The sequence below is a fragment of the Micropterus dolomieu genome, linkage group LG03, assembly GCF_021292245.1.
Source record: "Micropterus dolomieu isolate WLL.071019.BEF.003 ecotype Adirondacks linkage group LG03, ASM2129224v1, whole genome shotgun sequence".
Classification (NCBI taxonomy): domain Eukaryota; kingdom Metazoa; phylum Chordata; class Actinopteri; order Centrarchiformes; family Centrarchidae; genus Micropterus; species Micropterus dolomieu.
Window position 1 is genome coordinate 6,553,231 of NC_060152.1, and position 24,944 is coordinate 6,578,174.

The 24,944-nt window shown below is 38.4% G+C and overlaps 1 protein-coding gene across 1 annotated transcript in view; it reads left to right on the forward strand.

The window, feature by feature from the left end:
* Positions 1-24,944, forward strand: part of znf385d (zinc finger protein 385D) — a 66,033-nt gene that overhangs the window by 37,180 nt on the left and 3,909 nt on the right. The window contains exons 4-6 of the mRNA XM_046045340.1: positions 7,784-7,952; positions 20,526-20,870; positions 22,262-22,443. Coding sequence (XP_045901296.1) covers positions 7,784-7,952; positions 20,526-20,870; positions 22,262-22,443 — 696 coding nt within the window. The remainder of the gene's footprint in view (positions 1-7,783; positions 7,953-20,525; positions 20,871-22,261; positions 22,444-24,944) is intronic.

Consider the following 24,944-nt stretch of genomic DNA (forward strand, 5'->3'; position numbering starts at 1 on the left):
TTATTATAGTGAAAATACACCAGTGAGAAATGGATAAAAGATATAAAAATACTTTTCAATATGCAAACATAGTACAACATACTTCAGTGATCTAAGTACAATATGAGGAATATGAATAAAAATAAAAGTTGATGTAGAGGTTTATTAGAAGAGACTAAATTATTTGCATATACTTGCATGTGTATACTTACTTACCGTGACAAAGCTGAAAACAGGGCTGTTTTTCTGAGAAAAGTTGACCTTTTAGGGATACATGGTTCTCATAGGTCAGCAACGCTACGAACACATGATTTTATACATATAGCGAGGTATTAATATTTTTACCCAAGAAAAGGATCTGAATACTTCTTCCACCACTGGTTCAGGGTGTGAGCTTGTGTAGCTTTGTTTGCTTACATCCAAACTCAAGCTCACGATAGTTTGATTATGATTGGACTCTTGTCTTTGGTTTCAATATAATGCATCATATGAGCAAAATAGATTACAGGAAGGAGATCGTATTACAAACTCTGAGCTTACAACGAGGCTTTACTACATCCATTAGCTCATGTGTGCATTCTATAATACAGTCTAACGAAATGCATCGCATTAATACTAGCTTGCTAAATCTAAGCGATGGACTAGCAGATGGGTTTCGATTTCCCTCAAACCTAATTTCCATACCATTTTGAAAGTAATCAAAACATTTTAAAAGAAAATCACTGCTACTGCTGCATGTTGTTAAACCAGTAGCATCCCTAAATAGCAATGTCATCGCTCTTTCATTAAAGGATTAATCAATTCATTTCTAACACTGAATGTGTCGGTGATTACTCAGGATGAGGTTATTATGTTTTACAGCGGGGAAATCTATCTCAGTATATATTTACTGTCCATCAGCTGTTAATTTGAATGCTCCATTACAGAGACAGACCCTGTGTTTACCTGTCAGTCAACAGGTACTGTGTTGAGCTGGGAGCTCTGAAATACCCTGAGGGTGTCTTTTTATTAAAACCACAGCTACAGCAAAATAGTATCTTAATTTACTGTGGTGACAGTTTATCATAATGTGAAACTGCAGCTTGGACTGAGAGATGATGCAGAGCAGGAAGCAGGACCTGCCTGTGGCGTTATGAAAATACTGAACCAAGAAGCTCTGTAGGAGAGCAGAACGTCTGTTTGTAAACCAGTTAACGATCCAGGATCATAAAGAGAACAGAACGTCTCCATTTAAAAATATTTTTAAGATGTTTGTGGTTCACCGGATGACGTCATGTTTATGAGTTTCATAAATTAGACTCACTTCTGGCATATGTTGACAGCGACTGAGTTACCAGATTGTCTCATCCACCCCCTTAAAAGGTGATGCTTTGTTACCTGTTTACATTTAGTGCATTTACAACACTTCCTTTATCTCTTTACATTGAGAATTTTGTACATTGAACTTGTTTAAATTGCACACCCGCAGTTTTTACAAGCTGATAATCTAAAGGAGCTTTTTGTCTGTGCATTTTCTTGGCATAGACATGAAGAAATTTACACATCATTTTTCATTTTAGTTTAAGTGCCTCAGGGTTACATTTTCCGGGAGGCCAGGACCATTTCTGAAACTCAAGAACATTACCTATATATTTATGATGGTCCAAGAACTATCAGGGCTTACTAGATTTTAGTTTACAGTTTTGTCACAGTATGGTCGGGTTATGCTTGAACAGAACGGGTTCTTATGACATATCATCTGACCATGTCAGAAAGCAAAAGTTTTTGTAGTTTTTCAGGACGCACATTTTCAGTCTCTCTTGGAATGCATTCATAGAGATGCACTTAGGCGCACACAAAAATTGACAGAAATATTTGTGTCAAGAATGGGAAAAAAGCCTAAGGGAGGACTTAACGCCAATCATGGCATGATGTGGGTGTGAACGTTGGATTACCGGTGTTTTGACATTTCTGAAAAGACAAAAAAAAGTGAGAAATAGTGTGTTTAAGTGCGATGTTAGAGTGAACGAGAGAAAAAATACTTAATTTTAACATGAAGCAGGAAAGGGCCTCACCGAGACTTTAAATATCTTTCACAGGAGTGTTGTGGCCAAGATATAATCAAATGATGATGTAAAATCGTCTTTTGGGGTCTTACAGACTCCAGCTGTAAAACATGGGTCAATACAATGGATTTTTGTCTGTCCTATATGTCAGGTGTTGACAGCAACTTTCATGCAACATTACCCCTCCCAAATGCCAAATGCATTTATTTGGATTTCTGTTATTGTAGTTTTACAGTTTTTTAATAGGATTATTATTTTTACACACACAGCAGGAGTATTTGTGAGAACATTTTTGTTTTTTGTGGGTGGAATCACTATTCTTGGTTTATCCATACACATTGTGAACAAAAAAGCAGAGTACCAGATCACTGATGAACTTCTGCCAGCCATAAACCTTCTTATATTTATCAGTGTCGTGACTCTGTTGCCTGTTGGTCGGCTCTTGTGCTAAATAATACGTGAGGGCCTCCATGTGTCTAAATTTCTCTTATTTTCTTCCTTCTAAAAATCTAGTCGACTGCTATTACTACTACTACTACTACTACTGGCATTACTTGTTGTTGTTCTTCTTCTTCGTACGCATTCAACGTAGTGACAAAACGTTAGCCATTTTGGCTACTGTAGAAACATGGTGCCGCAACATGGCGACATACCCGCTGTGTATGTAGAAAGAAATGGCTCATTCTAAGGTAATAAAAACATAGCAGTTCATTATGTAGGGTCTTTATACACCACTGAAAACATATTTATTTATATTATATTGCATTTCTCTCAATAGATCCTCATAATCTTTGCACAGTGAACCTTTAAAGGAGATCTTTTTATAATGTTACAATGTTGGATTTTCATGTTAAACATGGCCAAAGCTTCAAACATTGAGGTTAAAGTATTTAAAAGAAATCCCTGTGAGCAAAAACCTCAGATTTCCTCCTGTTCTGAACACTTTGAAGTGTTTTTTTCTACCAATGCTCCGTGCTACGACATACCGAGCCAGACGGAGCCGGTGTTCCATATATGCTAATTTGCTCCACACAGCAACAGCACAGCAACGCTCAGTCTGCCTGTAAGGCCCAGCGACAACAACAGCCTGGTAACATGCTTCAGGTCTTGGCCAATCAGAAGACAGTGGGCTTTGAGAGAGGGGGCCTTAAAGAGACAGGAGCATGTTTCAGACAGAGGCTGAAATGAAGGCCTACATAAAGAGTCAGTATAAAAAAAAAGATTTTTTCGAACTTCGAAAAATGCAAACTAAAATCGTTAAAAGAACTACACTATATGACGGGAAAAGCAGTTTAATAGGTGTCCTTTAAGTAGGATTTTGAACACAATGCTTTTACTTGTAATGAAATATATTTAAATTATATATCATAATATATGTTCTGTAAAAACATTTAGATTCTCTTTAGGGAGGCTGTAGCACACCTACATTTTATGTCAGCACTTCTAAAAAAATTTATTTATTAATATTTTCTGAAATCATTTTTATACCCTGAGGAAAATATATTAAAACGTTGATAAATTATTTTAAAAAATGTTCACATCGTGGCAACCAGTGTGTGATTATCTTCTTCCACACTTGTACTGTCGTGGTCGGCACCGAGCAGCATCCCCCTGGGCTGAAAAACTGCGGTTCCTCAAATGGCCACTTAAGGCTGGCTCCAAAAGCGAGTTTGTTCTGTTAAAGATGTAGCGTGAATTTGCCAAGGCAGTAAAGACGATGGCTATGCTAAATCCCCTTTTCAATTTCATATGAAGAAATGTCTGTTTTTCCATTGATGGATATACAATTTTTTCTCAGCTACAGTTCAGGTGAGAGAGTAAGGTCAAAATGTTATCTGACTGGATTGCCCACAGAAACCCAATATTCAATTTAAAAATAGTGTTAGAGAATAGAGAAATGGATTCACCCCTATATTCCTAACTCTTATTAAATTATGAATACTCTGTTTGGTTGTTACGTTTGCCTTTTGGTTGACAGCACAAAGGGGGAGACAGGAGGATAGAGAGGGAGAGAAGAAGAGTTGGCACATAAGAGAGAAAGAGAGGGAGAGAGAGAGAAAGAGCCAGGTCAGAAAGGGGACAGGAAGTTAAGGTCACAAAGTCTGGTACGTCAGCACCTACTATCTGGGCTAACATGTGTGGTAAGCAGTGTATTGATATATTGTTATTAAATGTGGATTCTCCCCATCCTCGTCTTACATTTACGTCTTAAATACTCTGCTTGTTTGCTTAGTTTATGATCATATTAAGTAATTTTCTTGCTGCACACTATTTTATAATAGTTTGGTTTAGACATCCATGTTTTACCCACAAAATTAATCCAACTGAGGTGTGGCTGTCTCCCATGATACATGACCTTGATCCCCTACAGGCACGGCTGTTAAGGATTAACACAATGACCAATGGTTCTTAGGTATGAGTTGGGATCATTTACTGGGGTCTTAAGTTATCTGCAGGAATATGGGTGGATGGGTGGGAGAGACTTTGCATGTGTGTAGCAGCAATGTTGTGGTTACAACTACAAAGACCCTGAATCAATATTAGATTAACCTGAACCCCCCCAAAAAAATCTGCATCACTATAGGATTTAAATTCTCTGTAGCTTTTGAAGACACTGTCCTTCCGCGACTTGCATCCTTATAATACTACACAACTTGATATGTATACTGTGTGAATCTAGGTCATAAAGATTTACTACTATAGCTAAAAATGGTGCATAAACTCGGCAGCGCAAATAAATGTGGGAGACGACTCCATAAATAAAGAAACAAGTAAAATCCACAGATTAAAAAACTATTCCACAAATAAAAATGATTTAAGATGGTTTACTCTGCATTACATCAATGTTGGGCTTTGGAGAACATTTTATTTGAATATTAAATTAATAAGCATTTGTTGGATGATTCAATAAATCTGAGCTCTGAAACATAAACAGCAGTAAACTTTGCTCCGTTCTTTTGGTCTGGTCTCAATAACTCTGACCACTAGTCTGTTGTTTATGGAAGAAATTGCTCATGGTCTTATTTAAATCACATTTAGTTAATTGAATTATGAAGCCAGAACAACTTGTTCCCTCTGAAACCCTTACGGTCTTGATACCTATAAATTCCCCCTTTTCAGCATAACAATGGCCAGTTTGATGTTGTAAATCAATTTTCAAACATGTGATTTTACAGGGATTTTATTCATTTGAAAGGAATATTTCCAGTTTCTTTTCTTTTCTGCCTGCCTACTCAAATCCTTGGACGATTGCATTGACTCAAGCCATAGCAAATAACCTCATTAAAAAGTATTGAAGTAGCTTTAATTGAATGTGTTGTTTAATAGACCTTATCCACATACTGGTTATGTTGAACATGAGGTAATGGAGGGTGTTTGATAAACCAAAATTTGCTTACTTAAACTACACTGTTGGAATAATCTGATAAATATTGAGCCACTGCTATGTAAAAGCAGACATTTGATTTTGTTACAGTTCTCCAGTTTAGACACACACAAAAAATTCAGTGGCCAGGTTGAAAATGCTCCTCTGAGCTTCCCTCCTCAAACTTTAACATTACTGACTTTATCTATCTATTAAAGTTAGCATGGATGAAAGATGACATTTAGAGGGATGATTTTCGAGATTTTTGTCCGTACCCAAGGCAAACATCCTCACTGAAAGCAAATGTGTAAGACATGTTGATTAAGTTATTAATTTCAGTCTAGCTGCATTCATTGCTTTTGCCCCACTTGGGGGCTGATAACACTACATAGACACGTTATCACCTTATAAAGTTGTTAATGTGTTAGCAAACAATTGATTATTATTACATCAAGCAGACACAGAGCAACATAAGCATTCATTTGGAGTCGTGTTTCTGGTGACGTGATGAAAGTACTAAAAGGTGCATGGTACAATTTCTTACATTTCTACACAAGGTTGTATAATGAGATTAAGATGTAGTTCCTTTTGTGCTACTCACAAAAACAAATGTTATATAAAAAAATTATACACAATAGATTAGGTGGATAAATAGTAAGTCATAGAAGTAAAACAATTTTACATGGTGGAGTGCTGAGGATGAATTAAGGAGTCTCAGCCTGTCTGTTGATGAATATACTGGGATTTAAACTGTGACCTTTTGGTTTACAGACAGCCTCTCTAAATCCTAAACAATGCAGAGTCTAGTTTGTTTGATGTCTTTCCCCCCCTCATGGAGCAGAAAACAAATGATTTCCCTCCCAGTTTTAATCATGCACGTGTCACACTTGGAGTTCAGGCAATTCTTCCACTTCATTGCTCAAATGCAAGATGAATTTTTGGCGTATTCCCATTTAACACCCATCCATATCACCCGAGTTTCATAACAAAAAAATAAGTTATGTCTTTGGCACCTGGAGAGTAATGAATGTGGGTCAAAATGAATAGTTTCATGACAGAACAAGATGTGCATTCTGTTGAGTGATAAAAAAGTGATATCTCATCCAAAGAAAAAAATTCCAGAGTGCATGTTTAAGGCACCTCAGCTCAAAAAAAACCCTTTGCCAACAGAATTGTTAAACTTTGAATTTCTGGCAACTTTATTCTCCTCATATAATGAAACCTATTTACATGTCCCTTTCTATTGCACTTTCAAGTCCGCAGTGCATATTGTGAGTAATTATGGCCAATTTAAGTGATCCAAAACAAAATGCTATTAGACCCTAGTCGTGAGATCATGAGCTTATTTTCTTACAATTAAAACAATCTGACCACTGCTAAAACAATGGGCACGGTTTACCCAAGAGGAGCAAAAGGAAACAATGTTTTGTTTATATTGTAATGCAGAGAATACTACCTGGAATGGTCTCTTTGTCCCAGCAGTCCTTAGTAAATATCCCCACCGCGGCCCATAAATAAAGATGCTAACAAATGTCTTCTGGGGATGTGTGGTTGGCACACTTATTTATTCCAAGAGGCAATTGCATCTCTCCTGATACCTTCCTTCCTGCCACAGGCAAAGTATGCAGGGAAGTTTGCAGAGGTAAACAAGGACAGCTCAAAGTCTTTGCATATGTCCCACTTCTGTGTGCCTTGGCAAATCTGTTGTGAAGGTGAATCTTGGTGGAGTTACGTGTTCGGACTTTAAACCAAATAGCCACTCAAAAAAATTACACATCAAATGGATTTCTCAATCACCAGGTATAATTGTAATTAATACAGAAATGAGTCTTCACACTGAGCGGTCATTTCATAACCACCCTTTGCATTTTTAATAACCAGACAAATTGTAAATCACAACAGCAAGGGGCTAAAACCAAGAAAAAGTGAGTTTTATAATCGGCTTATTTTGCACAAAAATTGCAAATGCAAACCAAAAAATTTGACATGAAGGCCTTCTAAAGTAACTCGTTTATTCAGAACAATAAATTGTTTAAAACACCAAAATGCATTTACTAACAAATAGCCATTTGGGGAAAATGAAAAAGTGCTCTTGAATTTAATCACTCAACACATCCAAAAAAATAAAAAACTTAAATTATGTAGAGAACATATTACCTGGCATATTAATCATGCACTGAGAGAAGAACTTTTTTTTAACTGGCAAAAACACAATCAAAGGTTGACACTTTTTGCTGGACTGTAAGGTGTATCAACAACCCCCTGCTAATTACGTTTAGTCTGCTTCATTGACTCTGACTGTGTTCCACTAGTTTTCATATTTCATTTCATCCTGGCTCTGTGTTTAGCTGCTTTCCCAGCGCTAAATTGAGCCTGTTATTTGTTCTCCTCACAGAGCCAGGCCTTGGCCCACTACAAGGGGACCAAACATGCCAAGAAGCTAAAAGCCCTGGACGCTCCAAAGACTAAGCTCAAAGGCTCAGTGGTCACCAAGGAAACTGCCAACCAGGAGATCGCCAAGGGCATCAACAGCTTGCAGGTCCCCAATGGCACAGACAGGAAAGGTTTGTGTTTTCCTGCCTGCTGCACATTCCCCAACACACGTTCTTTGTTGTTCTCTTTATGTAGCTGCTGTCCTTCTGTTGAGAATGAATGTTGGACCTATCAAATTCACCTTTTCGGTATTTTAGATTTGCTGCACACAACATGCAATCACTTTAGAAGTTGGATGGACTCTCTGTTGGCTGGTCTGTCTGTGGCTGGCTGCCGACTCAGTGCTCATATATTGAATTTGTAGAGTTTTAAAGATCTCTGCAGGACTCACAGGACAGTCAAACACAATAAGAATGAGGTAGTGCCTCAGTATGCTTTAAACACTGCGCTTGTCAGACCGTCAAGACTGTGTTTAGACAGGCAACAGCACTGTATGAAATGACGTGCCCACCTCATTCTCTTGAATGGGACCACTGTGTTGATGCAGTTGGGGTGCCAATGCAGAGGGCTTTGGCAACAAAAAAAAAACAAACCTGCTTGAACCTTTACCGCAACGCAATGTGACGACTGGCAAGGCTCTGTGTCCATACATGTACAAGCACACAGTCCTGGCAAATTGGTGACAGTGTATTTTCATTGTTTATTTGGATAAATTGTTTAGAGAGAATAGATAAAAGACACTGCATTTGATAAGCACTCAAACGCATTAAGCTGTTACTCCTGGATCTTATTTCACATTGTCTCACTGGTACCTGAAGTAACAATAACATAGCCACTTGCTTTATTTTTTTTTAAATGCAGGGCAGTTTTCAGTCTGAATGTCACTAAAGTGTTTTAAACCCCCTTTCTGACAGTGGAATTTAAGGGGATTTAACTTTCATGAAGAGGTAAAAACAGCAACACTTATATACTTGCTGGAGTTTTTACTTCCTTAGAGCTTTTCCTTTCTCATCGCACCTTGGAAGTACTGCTCTGGATTAATTCGTCATACAACTGATTTTGTCACTTTGTTTGTAAAACCCAGAGCAGCACTGTGAAAGCCTTTAAGGAAAGATTGTCCGAAAGGGTGTGCCATTGTTGCCATTGGTACAATTTATGGTGCTGACACTTCAAAGACAACCAAAAGTTCTTGGAGAGAGATCAGGAAGGCAGTTACGATGCTATGATGGCAGGCTTTTCATCCTGCCTTTAAGTTTGGTCATTCAGAACAAGTACACTGTTGCCTTAGATGTATTTGGAAGACGTGTTGTTCAAACTAACTTGTTTGAAACATACGGAATTCTTCAATTTGATGGCAGTTTGCAGTGTTGCAACTCATATAACTATGAGGTCATGCCTCCTATATTTAATTTTTGTTTTGCATTAGCCTATTATACCTTTTTTTCTTGTGCACACTGCTGTGTGCTGACTGTGTGTAACTTTATATTCATTACATTGCAGCCAGGTGGCTGTTTAAATCTGGTTATCTCAGCCAGGTGTCTGCCGAAAAAGATTCGTATTCTCGGAGGAACTCCTGCTTAAAAACATGTTGAAAAAGTAAACAAAAAGTAACTGCAACCTCCAGCATCTGACAGCAACCAGATGCAGATTATTTTAAATGTGTTTCATATTGGTTTTGTGGAGGAAAAAGTTTTTCGGCAAATGAAAGCATTGCTGAGGATCCGTGGCCTCTCTGTCTCCTCCACTGTAATAATCTTTAAGCTGCCTGTTATTATGTCATTAATTGGCCCAATGAAAGTCTTCCCCTTTGACTGTAACAGTAGACATTTTTTTAAAGGAATTGGAAACACATTGAGCCGTTGTGCTCTGGGATTAATTTTACCTCTGCCCTTGTCTTCTTCCAATGTTCCACAAGTTTTTAAATTAGGAGCACATTTCTGGAGTGCATGATGTACTGTGACCTAATTGTCTGACCTATTCACTCTTGAAGTTTAAAGGTTGCTTGATGTGAAAACGCAACTATGAGATGCCCAACCAGGTATTCTTATCATGCCTAAGAGGAAAAGGTCAGGTTTGGTTAATTTGGGCTCATAAATGCTACAAATATGAATATTATTCTTCTGTTGAGTTCGAAAGCAGATGAGAAAACAGTATGAACAAGCACTTAATTTTATATATTTAAGGTTACATAGGTCATAAGTAAGTCTAAGTATGTTATTTTAAGAGCTTTACACCCAGCAGCAGTCTGTCTCGCATCCCACAGAGTTGCTAAGCTGCTATACAAATGTCAAACCATTAAATGGAGCAATTTGCACTCAAGCTACCCCTGAGCTAATCCACATTGCAGTTTGTCAGCATTTACCGTTGTGTAGGTCTCTATGTCTCAAGCAGCAGTGGTTATGAAATCTTAGATGCATCTCTAAAAGTAAAATAAAACTTTAATCTTTCAAAAGGATCACACTTTTTTTATGGAAATGTACAACTATAAGGCTGAGCTGAAAATCAAAGTTTCTGGTATTGATGTTGTTAATAGCACTATTGAGCTATACCTATAGTTCAATATATAGAAATATTTAGTATTTTGGGCAGAAGCTAATATATTTATTCAATGCTTTGAACCTGCTTTCACTCACTCTGCTGCTGCTGCTGCTGCTGCTGCTGCTGCTGCTTTTTACAAATACAGAAAGGATGTGAACTGTGGGGTGTTCACGTGTAATAGTAACCTTGAATGTCCAAGAATCAATAATCAACCAGCCATATGTTCAATGAACAAAGCTTCACAATGATAATATAATAATAAGATGATCATGTTTGCTAATATTATTATATTATTATTACTAATTTGTAATTTGGAAAGCAGTATAATGCAGCCCATGGCTATGTGTTACAAGATGCAAAATATTTGTACAGACGTTTCTTGCAAAACATTGACTAACATCTGTTTTAAGTTTTTTTTTAAATGTTGACTTTTACATCTCAATTGAACATTGAAGAATAAAATTCCATTAGAAGCTAATAGCAACTAAATTAATTATCTTGCTTCCAAAGGTATTTAGCTAACACGAAGCATGGATGGAATAGAGACTCAAAGTGTTCAATATTAGATGATAAAATAAAACATCATAAATAAATAAATATTGTGATTAATAAATTAATTAATACAACTTAGTGATATAATCAAATAAATATTTAAAAGTCAGGTCATTCTTTTCTGTTTATTCCACGCAATTTCTGCCTGTCTGTTTTTATTCCACAAGATAATTTTCCATATTGACTGTTTATTTAATAATAACACTTGTCATGACAGAGTCTCCGTTAGTCAATCAAGACAAACCAGGCTGAGCCAGTTAGTAATAATAATAATGGATTACATTCACATAGCACTTTATCTTGATTAGGTAATCAGATGGAGAGAGCCAGGTTGGGAATTTTGCACCGGGGAACCCCCTACTCTTTGCAAAGTGCTATGGGATCTTGAATGACCACAATGAGTCAGGACCTTGGTTTAATGTTTTCCAATCTTAAAGCTACTTAAAGGGTAAATTAAATGTGGGTTTTAGAGGTTTGAGGTGCAGATTGGTTGAAATTTGGAGTCTGCATCCATATTGCGTGAACAATGACATTTGTAGCCTTCTTTATACATGTTCCCTCTGAATACACATGTATTACTAGAGGAATAAACTGTAAAGATGGAAATCAGACATTCACCTCCTCCCACTCTACCTGCACCAAGATAACGATATATAATGGACAAAACATACATACAAAATTGTAAACACATTATGCACAAGCAGAGACCTCAGAGACCTTAAACAACAAGCCGTCATAACCAAGAAGATAAATGCATATTAATCATTTCAGTGCCCTGAAAAAAAAACACCAGCGCATTTCTACACCATCTCACTATCATATCTACAATGCGCGGGGGCGACAGTTTGTCACAAGTGGCACTGGGTAATGAATATTAATGTGCTCAGATGTCAGAAGAATTAATTGTTGAGGCAGGTAAATGCTGCATTATCTGCAAGGCTGAAGCATTTGATGGTGTATCTGTGGCACAAAACTCGCTCTAATGAAAAGCTGAGATCAGGGAAGAGTAATGGCCATAGTGAGAGAAAGCAGAAACAACAGGGAGGTAGAGCTCTGTTTGCTTTTGCAGCGTAGGTTTTCAATGGATTTGTTTTGCTTTAAAATTACACGTGAAAAACATATTTGTCCTGTAATAATTTTTTTCCAAAGCACAGTATATCCATAATGGTAACAATGTAAGGTGTATGCTTATCTCCTAGTGTTCTTGTTAAATTAGTTAAATTAGAAGTGTGTGGGGGTATGGATGATATCGACACTAACCTTCCATCGGGGTTAGCACAGATTTCATTATTAAACAACTCAGTGACTCAAATGACACATAGAAAGTTTCTATCATGTCTGGTGTCTGGAGAGTTTTATCTCTCAAGCAGCGCATGTTGAGTAGTCTGCTAAATGCTTGATATCTTTCTTATTAGATTTGGGTGTGTTGTGTGGTGCAGCTAGGTTCATTTTCAAACTTAGTAGTCTTCAAGTGACATCACTTGAGGCAATTTATCAGACGTCACACAGCTCCTTTTGAAAAAGGCTTTACATACAACCTTTTTTTCCACATATGCAGTAGTACTCCCTAAGCCCTGTCAACAAACGGTTTTGCGTTTGGTGTGGAACAATAAAACACAGCCAACTTCCCACACAACATAATGGAAGAAATTCATTATTAAATGAAAATGTAGATTTCATAAGTCTATCTGCTCAGGTCGTTTTGCAAGAAACATAAGTGCATCGTTGAGGAATATAGAGTGGATGACAGTGTGTAATCACAGTGTAGACATTATAAATACACAGAGCACGCGTCTTGTGCGTGTTCTGAGACGGATAGACAGCTGGACACAGCGAGATAGTATAGATTAGCCGGATGACTCAGCGGCCGCCTATCAAGTTTGTTTGTGTGTGTGTGTTTGTGTGTTCTTGTGTGCCAGGGAGAGTAGAGCGAGAAAGGCAAAGAGAGAGATAGAGAGAGAAATGCCCACAGCACAGCCCGTCATCTCTCAGTTCCAGTCCAGTGCCTGAGGAAATGTACCCTGATATTAGCTATTAAAGAGCAGATTGTCAGGGGAGCCATGCCAGCACTGACAGCAGCTGTACAATGGAGTAGGCTGCAGGGAGACAGGAGGCTAGCTAAGGCTTTTCCCCGTGCAGTCTTTCTCAAGTCCCCATCGGCTGCAGACGCCCTCTGCCACCCTCCCATCCCACTCTCCTCCACCCCAAAAAAACTGCCTTTGTCTCCGTACATACGCACTGGTTTGGAAAAAGTCCTTACAGACAGCAGTAAACCTGATGAGTGTGTGATTAGATTGGCTCCATACCTGCGCGGTGCTGCAAATGTTCTCATTTGTGGGGATTTTGGATGACGACGTGTAACTGCAGAACTTCTGACAGAAATTAGGTGCAGATCATTTGCTTTCGGATGAAATTGGAAAGAGATAAATCAGTGTGAATTCAAATCAATGACTCCTGCTGCTGTTAAATATCTTAGATGGTGTCGTTTTTTTTTCCCTTCAACAAAAAAGATGACTGCAAGCGTCGATGCACACTTATTTGTGAATGCAAATTTTTCAGCTTATCAATGTTTCATTCTCAGAATAGTCAACCGTGTCATTTTCTCATTTACTCACTTTGAATACTAACAAGAGAGAAGGGGGAAAAAATCTGCGTCAAGAACGTCAAATAAAAATTGACAGAACTCAAGAGCCATGAGGGATTTCTGTCCTTTAAGTTGTGACAGCATATAATAAAGCCCAATCATTTTAATTAAAGAGCTTAATCCAGCTTCATTGAGAAAGGTAATCAGATCTCTGGGGTCTTGTGATTGTCTGAAAGCTTAAGTGGAGTGGAAGGATTTCAGAGCAGCGGATCTCCTCCATAACCAAAGCAGATCTCAGGGGAGAGTCGGGAGAGGCTGAGGTACAAATGGGGGAAAGAGAAGAGGCGCTGTCCTGTCTTGAAAGGGTCACAGCACCTGTCCTGATCTTCCTTTCTCATGATTCTCTCTTCCTTTGTTGCCTTCACCACTCCCACCCTCTCAATTTCTCTCTCTTTAACTGTGTCCCCTACTTGATTACACTCTTTTAATGTTATCTCTTTACTCTCACCTTCTCACGTCCCCTCCTGTCCTCCCTTTTATTTCCGCTGTTGTTTTGCCTCCGTTTGCTTACTTTGCAAGTTTCACTTCCATTTAACTTTTCTCTTTTTCCAGCTCCATCTTTCCCTGTCTTTCAAATCTATCCTCTTTTGTTCACGTTTCTTATCCTCTCCCCTCTTTTACCTGGCCTCAATCTCTCTTTTTCTCTCCCTCCTTCTACTTGCTGTCGGGCCACACTCGCCCATACCAACTTTAGATTGATCACAGCCATTACCTCCATTAATGAGAGGGGATTGAGTTCTTAACTGGGCCTTGCAGAGCCAGTTAGGTCACACTGACTGGGGATATGGATTACTAGAGGCTTCCCGAGTGCACGGCGTCCTAGGCCAGCCAAAGTACACTTTAATCACCTGCCCTTCCAACAGCAAATGGCTCTTTAATGACACCGTCAGATGGGTTCACCCCAACACAAGGGCAAATACATGCATGACTTAACATGAGATGGCCTCACCAACCACGCTTTGTTATAATTCGATAGATAAAGACAGAACTACAAAGAAAGAAATACAATACAAATCACTTTTATTGCTGAAAATTCGATGAAAAGATCTGTATCACTCTCTTGTCTGTGTGTGAAGTGTAGAGCTAGAGCAAAGAGGTGATTAGCCTAGCTTAGCATAAAGACTGAAAGCAGGGGGGAGCAGCTCGCCCAGCTCTGTCAAAACGTAAAACACACGCCCAACAACATCTCTATAGCTGACTGGAATCTTGTTTGATCTTCAAACAAACAAAAATTTATAAAATGACAAATCATGGTTTTACAAGGATTTAAGTGTGTATGGGCATATTTGCCTATTTCGAAAACATTCTTATTTATATTTATTTAACACGTAGAAACAGAAAACGAGGCATTTTAAAGGTACAATGTGTAGTAGTAGCTCAGCCAGGCTCTCTGAGCGATTCTGCTCTTGTCTTTTCTAATCACATTAAAGCTTATCTATAGGCATGGGCCGGTATGAGATTTTGAAAGTATTATAACCTTAAGCAAAAATATCACAGTTTCACGCTATAGCGGGGTTTTACAATTACAGCAATTATAAATGTGTTATGTCTGGTTACCAAATATCAACTTTTTCCCACTAATCACAACAAACAGGCTCTATTTTTAAGCAACATATGCTACCGCTGCTAAAATTTATATCAAATAACGCTATAAAATTGATTATTGTTATTTCTGTGTTGAGGCACATATACACATTAGGAGAGAGGGAGTGCACACACACACATACACACCCGTCTGTTGTATGGTCTCTCTCCCTACAACAAATTGTGGAAAAGACGCCAGAGCCAGCAGCATGATTTTTAACAGATGGATGGTGATGTGAGTATAGACGTGTAACCAGCTAAATTAAATTATTGTACTAAATCGCAGAAACGTAGTTCTCTGTTCTTTCCCGCTCTAAAATAACGAGTGATATTAGCTAGTTAATTAGCGTTGTTGTTGTTATCTGCCTCGGTAGCAAGTTAAAACTATTTATTTAATTTACATTTAGCTGCCGCTTTTCTCCAAAGCGACTTACAATCACTATACATGTCAGGTAACAAGATAGTGTTACCTTGAATTTACCGCAGAGTGATGGGTGGTGCTCTCGTAGGATATTATTTGAGGTGTAAAGGCCGTGAGGGGCCGTGTTACTCAATACAGCTGCACACAACCTGCGGGATTTCTGCACTTGCCGTCTTTGACAGACAAATTGTCTGTTATACCCAATGTTATAACAGACAATTTTAGTTGTTTTGAAACCTTGACTTTTTCATGCTGCTATACTTTGAAACTGGTAACCGGCCCATGCCTACTTATTTATGTAATAACCTCATCCCGGCTTCATTGTTGTCAGCTTTGCACATTTGTGACCAATACTTATGTGATTATTTGATGTAATATTGACTGTTTTACACTGAACAAACTGAGAAGACTCCATTCACTGATGACAAATGAGATGCATTTTAAAAGCTCAGTAAAAAAAGTGGACCTTAAGATGAGATGAGAATGAACTTTCGTGTTGGAAGGTATATTTTTCCTTATTTGGAAGCTATCTATTTCCCACTGGAAGTTGGCGGAACAAATCATGGAGCCATCTCTCTGCTGAATTCAAAAAGATGAAATTGATATTGATCTTCATACCCCAGGTATTAAAGCAAACAAGCAGACTGCCAAAATGTTGACACATTGCTTACTAGTAGCACCTGAGTAATTTGCTCTCCCTAACTGTTGTTTCAAATTAGTGACTGAATATGTAGCAGTTAATAAAGGCTGTTGATTTCCTGTTCAAAACACAGGGTCAATGTAGAGCCAGTCTTTGCCAGAGAAAAATTCTCCTATGCTTCCCAGCTATTAAATGAAAGACTACAGAAAGACGCGAAAGCAATCTGTGATGTTCAGCAGAGAAAATGCCACAGTAAACACAACATGGCACCAAAAATAGTCCCTACCAATAACCAGAGAATTTATTTTTGCTCACTTGTGGTGAGAACATCTGCCAAAAGCAGACTCACAAGCAAAAGCTCCCTCGCTCGCATGAACACCAAACCCAGACTTGCACTTTTCCTGGAACCACACTTAGTCAGGTGAGCGTGCCATTAAAAAGCTGCCCAGAGAAGCAGGTGTGATGGCAGCTAGTGAGCATTGTGAGACTCAGTGAGTTAATCGCTGTGATTTCAGGTTGTTTTGATGCCTGGCACACCAGAGCGCACTGGGAGTAGGTGGTCATTAATTGCAGGGAGTAAAGAGGTCTCTGCCACTCTACTCGTGGCATAAACAGTATTCATCAGGAGTGACAAGGTCAGACACTTCATAAATAGTTCACAGTTTAATTATTGTTCTTGTGGTAATAGCCTGGGCTTGATGGGACATGGAAATGTAAAGTTACACTTAGGTCATTAATAGCTGTTAAATCATTAGGGTTTGATCAAAAGAGGTGGTTATCAACATACTTGAAAAAGTGTCATGCTTTAGCTGAATGTCTGTAATATGAAAAAACATTTCAAACCAACATTTTTTGGTACTTAGTAGTTTGTATTCAGATTATTGTGATTTTGTTAAATCTAAGAACAGTAGGGTTGTGTGGATTGGAAAAACTGATTTCCTGGCTCTTGCCTGTGGTGTATTCAGCCTCAACTCAAATTGAACAGAACATAAATTACACACAACTAATAAGTGAAGTCACTGGTCATTTTATAGCTGAGTCCAAAGACTTTAAATAAATGTTCCAGTCATGGTATTGAGAGTTACCGCCTGGAATAATGGCCTTTTCATGCCAGATGTTCTTCTTTACCTCAGTCCACAGGCATCTACAGCGTTTACTGAAGCACACACAGATATACAGGTAGAGGTCAATCAGTCGTAAGTGCACCTCACTGCATCACTAACGTTCATTTCTCTGCTGGCAACAGTAATCAATAGACGCCCTTGCTTAAGGTCACCTGATGATGTGATGGACAGATCCTGTCAGAGGCAGTCTGTAAATGGAATAAAGCAACTGCAGCAACAACACTGACAGAGTGAAAAGAGATACATCACAGCTGTTGAACTTGGCACCGCTGACCATGCCATGTAAACCAGTTTCTAGTTTAAAATATAAAGGCCTGATTTACTTTGTGCATCTGAATAAATGAGCAACTTCAGTCTTGTCAGTCAATTTCTAATTGACCTTCTTCATGGCTTTCTGTAAAACAATATTTATTAACAGTCAGGGTCAATGCCCCAAGTGAAGAAGTTCAAGCACCTTAGGGTCTTGCTCACATGTGAGGGTAAGATGAAGCCTGATAGGTCCAATGGTGCTGTGTCTGCAGTAATGAAGACACTGCACTGGATTGTCATGGTGAAGAGGAAAGTGAAGGCGAAGCTTTCCATTTAACTGGTTCAACCCTCAATATGGTGATGAACTTTGGGTAATGACCGAAAAAATGGAATGTGGATAAAGCAACCAAAATTCATCACATAGTGGATGGACTCCACTACCAGACCACTCCAGACCAGGCCAAAAGAACCAGCAGTAGTAATAAGTAGTGTGTGGAATTAAGTGGCACAAAGTGGCTATAAATTGAATGTAAACAATCAGAGCATAACATAATATCTGTGTCTCCACTTATTTTTCTGCCATCTTGAGATTTTTTGAATGGTTGGATGAAGAATCTAAACAAAACATATGATAAATTAAAACATACGATAGATCTAAATTGACATAAAAGATAAGAAAATAGATAAAATATGCACATTCAGAGCAGACAGGCCTGCTGCATAAATATTGTCAACACACCACTAAAATGAGTGTGAAGTCTAACCAATACATTGACAGATGGATTCAGCAAAGTTCACTGTTAGAAATTTACTGTTACAGTTGTCTTTAATGGGTAGTTTCTGTATTTTTGATCATATCCACAAAAGTGCTTCTTTTTGTCACCGACAAGGACAATTAACACTCTGAAACCTCAAACTTTCCAGAGACTTCTGTTTCAGGTTAAAAACAAGGGGTGTCATCAGGTGTTGCTCGTAGGGATCCTTTCCATGATGTTGTCAGACACCTGGTAAAACAGTCGGTGGCAAAAAGAAGCACTTTTTATGGACATCATTTTGATAGGCACAATTGCCCCAAACGAGTTCAGTGCAGCCACTGCAGACAGTTCGCAGCTGCTGACTGAAGCCATATACTGCACAAAACCTTTTGTAATTACTGGTCATTCTGACCCCAAAATAAATTAAAATATGTGAAAAGAGGGACCAAGTTTAAAAATACTAAAATTATTCTTTAATAGTAAACTTTATTTTTCAGGTTTAAAATATTGTACCAAAGGACATCTTTGCTCACCAAACCTGCAAACATTTGTTATCATATTTTTTATGATTTTGTTACACATTGTTGGAACAAACCCTCATATGGTTTTCCCTGATATATTTTCAATGTTGATGTCCTTTGTTTTGTACATTTATCTACGACCTGCTCCTGTTCTACACTTTAAAGATCTGCATTCAGAGTGTGCAGCAGGAAAGTGCAGCAAATTTCATAGTTGGAGTCAGTCAACTGTAAGAGGAGATTATTACAACACGTATAAATGTACCTCAGACCCATTTTAAAGGTTAATGGATTGGATGCTCACAAACACTGAAATACTAAAAGAACACATATTGCATAAATTTACATACATTGGAACCATTTAGCTGAAGTTTTCATCCAGAGTCTCAGTGCAACAGTGAAATAAGCTGTTATCCCTGGATGCCATTCAGTACCTTAGCTTGAATAAATAGACAGCGTTCACCACACCGGATGCTCTTCTTCTTTTAGGTATGTCTGTACATCTTTCACCACAGGCCATAACAAAAACATACCTGCTGCTCCAACCTCTGGTGAATTTTTTAACTTTCGGCAGAAGTGAAACTGGTGACGGTGTAACTTTGAGCAGTTTTTTGTGGTGCCCACCGACACCTCCGCTGGGATAAATAAAAACATATATAATGGCTCACAAAAATAGCATGACATAATTCACTATTGATTTGTTCTCCTGGCTGGCTGATCTTTATTTCGTGACACTGGAGTGCGGTCAACTCAGAGGCATTGGCATCGATCAGGTGGTGCCGCTAAGACAAAATTTCATTTTCGTAAATGTGGCAGCAGTCGTCTGTATTCCATACACTGACATGTAGTGTTGTTTTATGAGTCAAATATATTGATCCACTGCTGTCTTTATTTATAAAAATCTCAGACTTTTCTTTCAGAACACAGCAGCTATTTGTATAACATGTTAACGTGATCTCACACACTGACAGTGGATTAGAGGTCAGAGTTGTTTATCTCAGTAATATGTATGTTTAATATGTATATACATACCATACATACCATTAAGAAAACATTTTTATCATCATAAATATAAGTCAGGGCAATTTGTCTCTTGACCTTATTGTCAGATCAGACTTGACTATAAAGTCAAGTCTGATCCGCTGAGTCTGATCCCAGTTTGGACTGGTCTGCTGCTTGTTTTGCTTTTGTTGGTCTTTTCCCTATGACCTATGTTATGGATTTCTTCACTTCTTCTCAAAGTCGTTGAGCCTGGTTTTGGCAGTGGCATAAAGTAAAATGTTAATTCATGCATAGACCAAAATGTGCAACTCAACAGAATGCCTAATTTTATCTTAACCCAACTCTCAAATGATCCTCACAAAACTCATCTTGTTACTGCACTCTGATTCAACAGTGGGAACTGTCTTGCATTTTTACTATGTTTTTTGTTTCTTTTATTTTACACGTTCCAATTTTTATCACACTGTTTATAAGCTCTGCTTCATATTTTGCTTATGAATATTTCATGTTAGTATTTAGTATTTTAAATAAAAACACACAAACAAAATAGGAATAATTCTCTAACGTCTGAAAAAGTCCACTTGGTGGTTGAACATTAAATGAATAAAACACATTTGCCCCTAAATGATGGATGGACTCATATGATTCAAAACAAATCATCTATTTTCCCTTTGCAGATGCCCTTCCTGGAGCAGCGCCTCTACCACTATCCCCTGTGCTCAGACTGGCACAACCCTTGGCATCCTTGACAACGCTTAAAACGCCAACGCCAGCACCTGTGGCCTCACCGATAGTCCCGAGCACCATGGCAGCCACAGCCCCAGAGACTACCTCAGCTGCTGGAGGGGACGAGAGGAGGTCAATGCTCAGCTCACCCTCAGAACCAGACCTGGAGCGTGAAGCCGAACCCGAGGAAGAGACAGACATGGAAACAGAGGAAGAGAAAGCGCGACGTCTTCTCTACTGCTCGCTGTGCAAAGTGGCGGTCAATTCGGCGTCGCAGCTGGAGGCTCACAACAGTGGTAGGAGACGTGTCTCGACATTTGCTGCAAATGTAAACACCACCTGAGTGTTTGTGGTAATTAGGACAGAGGTATTTGTACAGCATGTATATTAGGTACTTACCTGCTGTGTTCCTACATGTGTTTTTCATGTCGTGCAATTCCCATGAAAAATACACACCAGCATCAGGGGTTGAAATACTTTTGTGGTTGAGTCGATGCTTTTTGTGAAGAAGATTGTTATCAGCTGGGTTTCAACACAATCACACAGCATCAGTGGTGCTGTATTTTTTGTCATCGCTGTTGAGTAATATTGGCTTTCTTCAACAATAATTGTCAGGCCTAACAAACACATTTTTATGGTTTTTGGTATTTGTCAGTGGTATCCATAGAAACATTGTATCCAACTTTTATCAGGTATTGTGAGACATCCTTGCTTTCTGCATCATGGTGTCAGACAAATTTATAATACCCCATCCGCACACACACAGAATTGTTGTATGAGAGTAAACTGAGTCATCTTAGTCTTCAGTTGGAGTCCAACTGCTTTTGCCTTACAACATCATTTATTTATAATAAACTTTTTATTGAATGTTTGAACAAGAGAAACAAGTCATAAAAACATATCAACAGGAGCATGACAGACACAAACACCCATACAAGAATAAAACACCCATTTCCAGATTACCCATTTCCACACTGGATTATGTAAGAGACCCCAAAGTCAGAGAAAGCAGTGAAAGGGTTCAATGTGAATTCATATTGACCAAGCTTGTTCAACTGAGAGCAGAGAGTATGTGACCCTTTCATAACCAGCCAGCTGAGCCAGTCTTGATAAGTGGACATCTTTTCCTCCAGTGTCTCGGCAGTATCCTTTTAATAGCCAAAATTTCCTTTCAGTGAAGGAAAAGTCAGTCTTTGGTTCAGGGTTTAGTCCAGAGAGAGAGAAAGAGAGAGGGGGAGAAAATAACCTGTAGGATATTACTCTACCAGTCCTACAGTTCTGGATGTGTCAAAAGTATATCTAGAGCAGTTCCCATTCTTAGAGGGGGACCAGGGAGACAACTCTGTCAAAAAAAAGTTTTTATTTGAATTTGCTTGGAGGAACAGGAATTGGTTTTGGTGGTGTGAGTGAAAAGTCCAGACCCATTTGTAATTTCCTGCCCATCCCTTCACTCCAGGCAAACACAACTCTGTTTAAATGTGTAAAATTTGAATGAATGAGTTTAACAGTGTCCTCACCTTTGATCAGGACCGTTTTCGGATAATTTACAAGTCGACCCTTTCACAATGACCCGCATAGTTCCCAGATCAGAAGAGGAATAACAGACATGAACCTCTGATCTCACCTTTCCTTCAGGCAGAATCTGTAGAGTGAAGTTCATGTACTTGGTTCTTGTTCAAACCTGCAGGTACGAAGCACAAGACGATGCTCGAGGCCAGGACTGGCGTGGGCTCCATCAAGTCTTTCCCACGACCGGGAGTCAAAAGCAAACTGGCTACATCTCCCAAATCAGCAACAGGCCTGCAGAACAAAACGTTTTACTGTGAGACGTGCGATGTCCATGTCAACTCAGAGACTCAGCTAAAACAGGTGAGAGATACAGAGAGCCACTTTGAAAAACTCTAAAATGGTCAAACACTGATAAACTTGGTGAAAAATTCTATTCGTGTAAAACTCTTCCCAGCTTTCATGCACACAAAGCATGTTTAACTGAAGATTTTGAAAAAACAAATTCAAGAAAAAGAGAGTCAATGAAGGAAAGACATAGATTATGATTAATAATAATAATAATAATAATAATAATAATAATCAAACTACTAAATACAATGTCATGGCACTGTGTTGGAGTTTACTGGGTTACTGAGATTCATAATGTGCAGTACAAATAATAATAGTACAAAAAAAACAATATTCTTCTACAGTTCATCATTATCTGACGTAATAATTTTATTGTGTGTATTTACAATTTTAATTTAGAAGAAATTGCTGATATTTTGCGAAATAAAGTTATTCACATAATTGACATGAAATTAGGTGAGAAGAAGAAGGATATCACTCTCATATCTGTCATCTCTAAATTCACTGTGTCTGGCCAAGAAATAGTCTGGCACTTAACTCATCGGAAAAGTTCAAAGCATTCCTTTAAGGCCACAGTGAAATTGACATATTTCAGAGTTAAACAGCAGACATTTACATTTATTTTAAAAATCAAATCCTAAATATTTGATTGGATCATTCAAAGATGGGCGTGGCTTAACAAATACAGAACAATATGCCTTTTGACTTTTCATACAATGAAAAAAATGGCTCCTTTCTGTCCAAGTGTCCCAGTAAGCAGTAATCGCAGGACCTGAAACCAAGGTGGAGCTGGAGAGGACTGTTGGCCAGAAGCCCTCCACTCCCACCTGTGTTGTTAGATCAGGAGGAAGAGGACATGGAAGAAATGAATACATTACTCACACTTTTGGAAATAGTATTATTTTAATGTTACTAATAAAGTTTTTCCAAACACAGACCTCCTGCAAAGTAGTTGCCTAAAATCAGATTTATTTGATAAATGTGTGTGCACCCTCAAGTTCAACATGAAACATCAAAAATATTGTTTTGATTTACCAAAAGGGAGAAGAGAGGGGAAAAATCACTGGAAAATTGACACAGGGGCACAAGATTAGAACATGGAAAAAATTTTTTTAGTTTACATACACACCAGGGTTACTAGGACAAATCAGGTTAAAACTGGAAAACACATTTCCGAGCACAATAATAACCCGGTTACTGTAAAACCTGTATTTACCTGCAGCTGCTCAGAACATCTACCATAGTTTTTAAATAAGGCTGGCACGTTTGAAGTGTATTCGTGATATATGAAGCTGTAACCTAAATGTTTTTCTTTCTTTTTGATGCATTTAGGTAGGGACATTAAAGCTCTATAGCAAGATAGCACACAATTAACTGTTTGCTTGTTTCTAAATGCTTAATGTAGTTTGCTGTTTATCCAAGAAAACCTACCTCTTTAGACTAATTTACTTCAATGTCAGATTTCACTTGTTTTTGTATTTAAGATGCAATTCTTTTGGGGGAAAAAAAAAATGCCTCCGTTTGTCATGTGCATGCACTCATGCAAAAAGAAACCTGGTTGAGCATATACTGTACATGGCCAATGTTTCTCCATCAGGAATAAAGCTCCTAATCCTCAAATCAGGAAAAGGGTTTCTAGTTTATAAAATGTTACCAAAATCAGGTTACTAAGTAAAGCTGACAATAATCTGATCTCTTTGTAATATTTTCCTCAGTGTGGTTTGGCTGAAAACGCTGAATGTGTATCTTGGTTACTGCTTTGGGGCACTCGACAAATCTTCTTTTCTTGTAGCTGCTGATCATTCTGTCATGGAGGGAATTTCATCTACAATACTTGAAAACCATTTGCTTTTGTCTGAGCTAACCTTGAGCTCTCTCCCTGAAAATAGACAGGCTTTGTATGAATTTTTCATGCAGGGACTTTTACTGAGTACTTCTGAACAGCGGCGATTCTCTGTGAAAAGAATCCAGCATGACAAATTTCAGTTGCAGCTTGAAACCAGAGGAAACGTGTGATTGTTAAACCCACTGCAAGAACTTGTGAAGTTTAGAAGCGGCCAGAAATCTGCCTTTTGTTGTCAGCGTGTACCCACACTGAATTATTTATTGGCTTTCTTGCAGAGTATTTTTCTATATGTCATTTCAAATTCTTGTGTTTTACTTGTTTATTCAACTTTTTTGGACTTCTGCATCAGAAAGACTTTAATATCACTTTCCAAATGACATTCTGCATTTAGGGAACATAATGTGTCATTTGGTAAATGCTTTCTGCACTGTACCTTGCAGTTATTGTCACCATGGGGTGCTCTAGTCACAATGAAACCTTTAAAGCTATAATACTTTTTGCCTTGAGACAGGAGGTATATTTTTAGTCCTGGCCCCTCCTTCTCTGTTGGTCAGGGTCCAACCTCAGGACATGATAAGCTATCTACTCTGAAATGGCATCTAGCCCAGGGCTGAGGTAACAGGCACCTATTTCGCATCACATTCAATCTGTAATATAAGAAAGACCA